The sequence below is a fragment of the Prenolepis imparis genome, unplaced genomic scaffold (assembly GCF_030444845.1).
Source record: "Prenolepis imparis isolate NDT839.2.m4 unplaced genomic scaffold, iyPreImpa1.0 SCAF_6, whole genome shotgun sequence".
In the NCBI taxonomy this organism is placed as follows: domain Eukaryota; kingdom Metazoa; phylum Arthropoda; class Insecta; order Hymenoptera; family Formicidae; genus Prenolepis; species Prenolepis imparis.
The window spans coordinates 4,884,771-4,893,527 of record NW_028141164.1 but is presented as its reverse complement, the minus strand read 5'-3'; the positions used below and the strand labels follow the sequence as shown (position 1 = coordinate 4,893,527).

Genomic DNA, 8,757 nt, shown 5'->3' with positions numbered 1-8,757 from the left:
TAGTATATCTTCTTTTTTTTTAAACTTATCTGAAAAGAGACGAAGATATGCTATCTGTCGAATAAAATTTACCAAAAAATTGTAACAACCGACTCTAAGTAAGATTACATATATTTCTAAAAAAAATGAAATAAAATTCAGATAAAAATTTACATCGTATAATATGTATTTATCGAACGTGATATGGGTTTGACGATACTTGGCTTACGCACAAACTATACATATATATAGGCGGTAAAATAAAATTCCTAGTAAATATTTATTACGAGTAATTACTCAACTCGGTTTACGTTTACATCGGCTTTACAAGAAAGTAAGAGTATGCAAGAAGTTTGTGTCCTCGAAGGATACCGCGGATGCAGCCGCGTTCGGAGCAACGTACGGCTGCGGTCCAGGTGGAATCTGGTATCTATAGTCATCCGACGAATGCCTGAAGAAAGATCATTAAAATCTTCCTGCGTGTATATACACTCGGCGCGGTTTGCGCCCCGTCGCGTATCCATTACACCTCCTGCTTTCGCAAAGGCCCTTCAGAAAGCTAACGTAAATTCATGAATAATGAAAATAGAAGACCAAGGAGAATAATATGCCTAGAATTCTGTCGGCGACACACGTGCTATGCGGATTCCGCCGTAAAAATTCTTCGAGAACCCCTTCGCGCGTAATGCATAAATATCATAAATTAATAACGCGTACCTCGTTCGTTTACCTAACGAACGATCCTGATAAACTGGAATGAATTCTGGCGAATAATGATCTGATAAGAAGGAAAGCGACTGAGCAAAAAAAAGGGGCGACTTTATGATTCTTTCATTTCTTGCCAAGAGCATCAAAAATATTCAGGATCGTCGGACCGGCCCACATAATCCTCCGTGCCTCCATTTCAGATTGTTAAAAGCGCTCCGGCTAATTCGGAAGGATCTCTCGCGGGAGAGATCGAGGCTGTGTATGAGGAAGCCGCCAAATGTGCTGGAATTACCGGTGGGGGATCTCTTAACGAACGAACGGACTGGCGAAAGAGTATGAGAATCACGAGAATAAAGCGAGGTGCGAGAACCTGCGGACTTAAATGCCCTTATTACAAGCCCTCGTATTTCTTCCATCGCATTTCTTCCGTCGATTCACGCGCGTACCAAAAATCTACACGTTTTCTCGTCCGCCATAATCCCCCGGTCCGGTCGCGGCCCGGACTCTTAAGAGAGCGAGAGAGAATTAAGAAAAAAAAAAAAAAATAAGAAAGAGAGAAGAGGAAAGGCTGAGCTATCCAGCAAATTCGAAACGATCTCACGACACGGAGAAGACATGGAAGAGACGAGAGGAGGATGAGCACGGCAGCAACGGCAGCATATCAGGCAGCACAGGTGGAATCTGGTATCTGGCTCTCAGAGAGCTCGACTCCGGGTACAGACTCGGGGAAGGAGACGAGGGAAGGGAACCGCACCTAAACACCCTTGCGTGTATACGCTCGCTCGCTTGCTCTCTCGTGCGTTTTCCTCATCCATCGGGAGAACGCGTGTGCGTTTCGTCTCTTCCTTTGCTCCCTCGCGAAAGAGTTTCTCCGAGACTCTCGCGTCTTTTCCCGCTTCTCTTGCGCCTCTGTAATAATGTGCTCACATATTGGAGTACCTGAAAGAAGTACCGAGGGCGACGAGAGTCCGGTGGACCCCGAGGTGGACCGTACCTCGTGTACGTACGAGCTGGTGAAGATGTGTGCGTAAAACGTGCCTACATGCCCACGGCGGTAATAAGAGAAAATAAGTAAAACCCTAAGGTATATACGAACCGGAGGGGGCATAGGGCGGGTTGGCAGCGTTGCGCGGCGCAGCGAGAGAAAGGGGGAAAGAGAGAGAAGGAGGGGTGAAGAGAGGCGAAGAAGGAGGTGAACCTGTTCCCGAGGGAGTTCCTTGACCCTCGGGGGGGCACACTCTCTTGTGAGCTTTCGAGAGACGCGAGAAGCCAACGGAGTAGCCACCATAATGCCCGCCGGCTAACTCGGGGCCCTCGAGTCCTCCAAGACGAGGAGAAGAGAAACAGAGAGAGAGAAGACGACGTGGCCAGAAGAAGACCAAGGCAGAGAGATTGCAATGAACAAGAGAGAGAAAGAAAACGACGGTAAACGTGGACCAAACAGCATCACCGCGCGGCATCCCACTACCGATGTCCATCCGCCCATGTGGTACACCATACTACTACGCTACCACACCGGGTTCGTATGTGTCGACGGATCCGAGAGACTACTGCCGAACAGAAAGAGAGAATAGATATGACCCCGCCGCGTTGTGCTACACTGTCCGTTACAGGCTCTTTCAGCCGAGATGAGCCACGCCGCCTTCGTAATGATTGTGCGAATCGATACTGACGCGAGCGTCATAAAATTTTATTTCGAAAATTAAAGTTCTCGAATATTAATTAATTTAATCTTATTAAGTATAACTTTTATGTTCCTTCATACAAATATATATTATTTTATTTTATTTTTAATATAATATTTTTCATATTTTATTTTATTTTGATATTTTACTTAGAAAAATTTTATCGCATTTCAGCATTTAGCTTCTACTTATAGAAATAAATCATCACGATTTGTCTTATTCTTTCACAATTCCTCTGTTTAATCTTCTTATCCACAGCTTCTAATCTAATTGTCAAATTGTTAAGCATAATACTGTGCGTTTAGCTGTATTTGCAAAAATTCTTTTAAGCTAATAAAAATGAGGAAGACAATCTTTAATCTTTTGTATAGAAATAACAAGTAATATAGGATTAAAAAAAATAATGAAGTCATCCTTCTGTCTATCGTAACGATAAAATGTTTCGACGTGACGTCCCATTTCCAGGTGCAAGATGCAGAATCGCTCGATAATCTGCGTTTATAATTTTCCGATTACCAGACGTCTCGTCACATAAAGGTGACATGCATCGTTATTATGTAGTTCCTGAAAGGAGATCAGCAAAGAGGTTTCTCATTGCGACGATAATTTATAGCCGTTTAACTCTCGGCTCGGCTTCTCAGTTCGCACGATACTCTTGACACGCGAATTACGTGGAACGGTATATGCTGTATGTGTATATGGGACAGAAATTCAATGACGATCCGTGGCATCTATCTCTCTCTCTCTCTCTCTCTCTCCCTATCTTATTTTTTTTTTTTTTTTTTTTCTTCGAAGAGCGAGAGATGGCCCGCTAGCTACATAATGACGGTGGACACGCGACATTATCCATTATTCATCGTCCGAAATCATTCTTCGTGAATACATATAATTTCGTTCTACCAGCCGGAGTGGCCTACCGGGAACTCACCTTTCGTTCCAATATACATAGTCGAGTCCTCAAATACGAGAATTATTAGCGACATTTAAACGCTCTTTTATCTCCGTGAAAAGGGATGACCAATTTGCCAATAATAATCTGTCGGACACTTTCTAAATCCTCGAGTTGCACACAATTCGCTGTCCCTCGCGATTCTTTACCGTTTTTCAAATCGAGAAAAAAATATAGACAAAATATCTCGAAAGACTATATTAATCCTTTGAAAAAGAATTTAATTATTTATGTCAGTACATGTGTTTTATGTAAGTTTTCTAACAATAAGTGTAGATTTTTTGACATTAAGAAAATAATATTAAGCCTTGTGTGTGTGAATTTTGGCCTAACATTTCTCATTTCCTTTCTATTTATGATTTAAATATAAGCGCGATGCTTCTCTTATTCCCATAATTCCGTTATTATCGCATACACGGTGTTTTGCCAGTCTGGTTTAATTAATTAATTGATTAATGTACGAGTCTGATAGTATCTCATGAGGCTCGTAACTCCCAGGCGTAATAAACACGTTTTATCCGTATTTAAAATTACAATGTGTAATGTATACATACACGCATATATACATATGTAGAGTTGGTCTAAAATATAAAAAGTACCCATTCTTAATTGCATAATAATAATTAAACAAAATAGAGTTGTAAAATAAGAACAATAATTGTAAAAAATTTAATGTTTATTTTAAGAAATTCAATATTGACAACTTTTTTTTTTTTTATTTCACAATTCTATTTTGTTTAATTGTTATTGCAATTAAGAATGGATGTTTTATACTTTTGGCTATATCCCCTTTCTAAAAAAGGCATGTTATTGATATTGTCGCTTTTTCGCAATGCTGATTGCCTATCTCGATTCGCGTTGTGCGTTATATTTATAATCGAACAGCAGCTGTCATCGCGAGGGTTAGCAGTTTGACAGTTTGTCCAAAATAAAATTAAATAAAATAATACCTATTATGTTTTAAATAATATGTTATAATACTTCAAACTCGATTAATATTTTTGACAGTTATCAGCTGACTTCTGTCAAAAAATATTAATCGCAGATAAAGTATTATAACATATTATATTACTTACAAAATATTATTATTTTAATTATAATAATATGTTGTAAATAATATAATGTTATAATATAATGTTATAATATAATGTTATAATATATACTTATATACTTTGTCCGCGATTAATATTTTTTGACAGAAATCAGCTGATTTCTGTCAAAAAATATTAATCAAATTTAAAGTATTAAAACATATTATTATTTTATTTTATTTTATTTTAAACAAACTATCAAATTACTAACCTTCGCGATGGCAACCTCTCGATGCTATGAATATAACGCAAATCGAGGCAGCTAATCAACATCGTGAAAAAGAGGCAACAGTACTTGAGAGAATCAATTTAATATACCTTTTTTAGAAAGGGAGAATAATACAAGCGCACGCTATTCTTCGATTTTATATAAAAAAGAATGATATTTTGATATAAGGTTTGTTTAAACTTGATTAATGTTTTTTAACAGAAATCAGCTGATAACTGTCAAAAAATATTAATCGAATTTAAAATACTATAATATTTTATTTAAAACATATTATTTTTACAACATAATATTTTAAAATTTAATTAACAAATTAACGCTTTAATCAGCTGATTTCTGTCAAAAAATATTAAAACGTTAATTTGCTAATTAAATTTTAAAATAATAATATGTTATAATATCTTATCCGCGATTAATATTTTTTGACAGAAATCAGCTGATAACTCAAAAAATATTAATTGAGTTTAAAGTATTATAATATATTATTTAAAACATATTATTATTTTAATTTTTATAACATTATTTTAAAATTTAATCAACAAATTAATATCTTATTAATATTTTTTGGCAGAAATCAGCTGATTAAAGCGTTAATTTGCTAATTAAATTTTAAAATAATAATATGTTTTAAATAATATGTTATAATTCTTTAAACTCGATTAAAATTTTTGACAGTTATCAGCTGATTTCTGTCAAAAAATATTGATCAAGTTTAAACAAATATATATAAAAATATCATTCTTTTATGTATAAAATGTATAAAATGGAGGAATGGCGCGAGCTTGTGTTGTTCTAATTATATATATTGTACATTATATAAAAATTATATGTATTATTATTATATAATATTATATATAATATATATTATATGTATATCACGCTTCATAAATGAGAAACGTCAGAGTCGCATATTAATTATCCCAATGCAAATCAAAAGTGACACTTATTTCTCTCATCGATTTCGCTGTTTCTCGCGGCATCAACAAAATTCGTGTATCATTCCCGACGATGCAGCGGTGATGCAATCCGCAGCTTCTCGACCTCCTCGCGCGCATCTCTGCCCCGCGAAATTCATATCACGAGGGGTCGGTCGGTGCACGCTCCGAGTAAGCCACGCGTTCTCGCCTGGATCTCGCGAGAGAAGAGGTGAGAATACACAACACCGACTCGCCGCTCGTGATGAAACCGATTGTAAGAAACTGTATATAAGCTCGGCCGTTCGTGTTTCAGCTCGGACCTCAGCATCCCGGCGCGAGGGGCACAAGTGTACGTCGTCGTCGTCGTGTAATGCCTCATAGAAAGGCAAGAGAGAGCAAAGAGCCCTCGAGATGTTCGCGACACGCACACACACACATACATGGGCCTGAGATGCACACGCACGTGCAAGAGATGTACATGCGAGAGCATATAAGAAAGAGAGCGAGAGAGACAAAGGAGTTACAAGCAAGAGGAGAGAAAAGGAACGAGGCCGGCTGGTGAACGGTGTGTGTGTGTGTGGTGCGGCAACATGATGCGGGAGTTGAAGAAAGAGAGGACTCTTCGCGAGGATGCATGGTTGAGCGCGGGACGAACGTAAGGGGAGAGATCGTCCGTGCTCCTGGAGGTAGAATGACTGGAGAAGGGGACGCGCGCGAGAAAGGGGGGAGGCCCGCAGGCCGGCCTGCGGCTTCGACTCAGTATCCCCGGAGCGACCGAGTTGTGTGTATATCCCGCGAAGGCTGCTGCGTTTCCGCGCTCCAACGTGCGCGTACGATACAGTGCTGGAAGCGGTCCAGAGACAAACGCGCGCGCGCACACACACACACACACACACACATACACATACTGTTGTAAGTGTCGGCTACGAAACAGTGCGACGTATCCACACACACGTACGAGTCGCGACATTACGTTGCCGCCGTTCGCCAGACACGTGCATGCACCTGTTGGTTCGTCTCGGCGGCACAAACGCAAACGGAACGCGGCCGCCGACTGTTTTGCGGAGCAGCAAACGCGTGTGCGCGAACAAAGTGTCAAAGAAGAAATCCAGCTTCTCCGGAGAGGACTTCAGGGATTCAGTTATTCGCGTGTGAGTGAACGGATTTTACTTAATCGAGAAACGAAAGTTTAACCTTCGAAGTGCTCTATTCCGTGAAGTTGTCTTCGCGTCCCCTCGTGACTCGCGCATCGAGGATTGCTACATTGCTACGTTCAAGTAAAATTATCTGATAGCTCGAGAGCTTCATGTTACCGTATATCTTTCACGTATTACGACATGTTTGAAGATTAAAGGATCGACCGACGAAAAAGAAGCAGCCAAGTCGGATTCAATCATAAATTGTGCGCGCGTCCGAGAAGAGAGAATATAACGCGACGCTATCGACGCTTCCCCGATCGATTTCTATGAACTCGTCGGATCGTCCGATAAGTACGTGGAACACGTGCTGCTGGACGTCGTGGCTCGTGCTTCGGAATCGAGGAAAGCAGGTGCCGAGTCGAACTTTCGCGCGCGAGCCCTCGCTTTCTCCTCGTCCAACGAATTCGGCGGCGAGTCTCATCTTCTCCGAATAATCTCCCGTGAGTCGGATTCGTGGAAACGAAGTTAGACGCGATTCGATTAGTTTCGCGCAAAAAAACCGACGCTCGAGCGAACCTAACCCTATAACCGAAAGAATATACGCGAAGAGAGAAGAGAAGAAGGAAGAAAAAAAAAAAGGAGAAGACGATCGTATCGCGCCAAGATATATCGTTAAGTAGTCGCGCGAGTTATTCGAAAGGTACACTTGTGTCGCGTCGCGAAGGTGGTGGAGCCCCTAACCTCGTTTTTCCTCGAGCCTCGCTTCTGTCGACGAGCAATCCACTCGCTCTCGGATTCTCCTCCAAGGGAATCCTTACGAGGACGTGAAACGCGAATTCTCCGGTTATCAGCAAAGTGTCGACGAGTGTTATTCAGTGTTCACATAGAACGACGAGAAAAATCGTCCCTCCGCGAGGAGGACACTTTTCGATCCAGTGGATATTCGGTGTATTTATTTGGTGCGCGGACCGAAAGGATCTACGGTGTGCAGTGTGCCGATAATAGCGATCGATAATAATCAATTCGGTGAGAGTGGTGAGAGAAAGAGAACGAGGGATACGGAGCAACAAGAGGACACCTCGACGAAGGAGTGCTTGGTGGAAGCGGCCGAGGAACGGCGCGGGGATATCGGTGATATGCGGTAGTCGAGGGATTCCCCAGGGAGAGACATGAGGGCGGCCGCCGCCTACGTCCTGTTCCTTGCCCACCTCATACAGGTAAGGATCTTCTTTCTCTCTTATTCGCTAGAGAACTCTTGATTGAAAGGGATCTCATTTCAAATATCCAATAATAGACGCTGCGTCTTTAAGACGCGCCTTTAAATCGCCTGCAAATACGAACGAATCAAATTTTAGAATAGACGAGTAAAGAAGAGAAAGAGAAAACATTTTCCAGAGAATAAACTTCAAAGTCGCGACGTAATTAATTTGCTTCATTTCTGTATTTTACGCGAACCTGCGAAGTATGGTATATACAGCAAATTATGCAAGTCGACAGTTTTATCAATGAAGGGGTAGGGAAAAATATAAATAAAAAAATTGAACGTGCTTTAAAATACTGATTTTATATATTAACATGTATATTGAAATAACTGAAACATATCTCCAATATCACACGTTACACGCAGCTTATTAGCAATGTAAATTCCGCACTTAATTGCAATAACTTTTAACGCAGACATTTAAGTCGGTATTTAAGAGCTGTAGAAAGCACGGCATGCGAGAAGATCGTTAGCGCTATTTGTACTCATAATCAACGCGAACGCGCACTTTTTACTCCTCGCGAACGGCGGTTTCCGCGGTCGTTAAGACACAAGCTAACGTTATTGCGTTAACATTTTACAATGCTGTCTTTTTCTCTCTCTTTCTCGATCGATCGATCGATCGATCGATCGTCATGAAAAAGTTTCAACTTTTTAACAACAAGTCGAGTGAAAAAAATGTCCCGTTCCCGAGCCTCGACAAGTGAGTTCGGGGAGTGAGATCGGGGGAAAAAGTCAATGCAGCGATACAAGTGGTATTCTCGAACAGGTGATGCAAGCGCAGCGTGCATATATACACACA

The 8,757-nt window shown here is 40.7% G+C and overlaps 1 protein-coding gene across 1 annotated transcript in view; it reads left to right on the top strand.

The window, feature by feature from the left end:
- Positions 1 to 5,922: 5,922 nt before the first annotated feature.
- Ser (protein serrate) overlaps positions 5,923 to 8,757 on the top strand; it is a 42,010-nt gene continuing 39,175 nt past the window's right edge. The window contains exon 1 of the mRNA XM_083039690.1: positions 5,923 to 7,911. Within this exon, the coding sequence (XP_082895816.1) occupies positions 7,864 to 7,911 (48 nt within the window). The 5' untranslated portion in view covers positions 5,923 to 7,863. The remainder of the gene's footprint in view (positions 7,912 to 8,757) is intronic.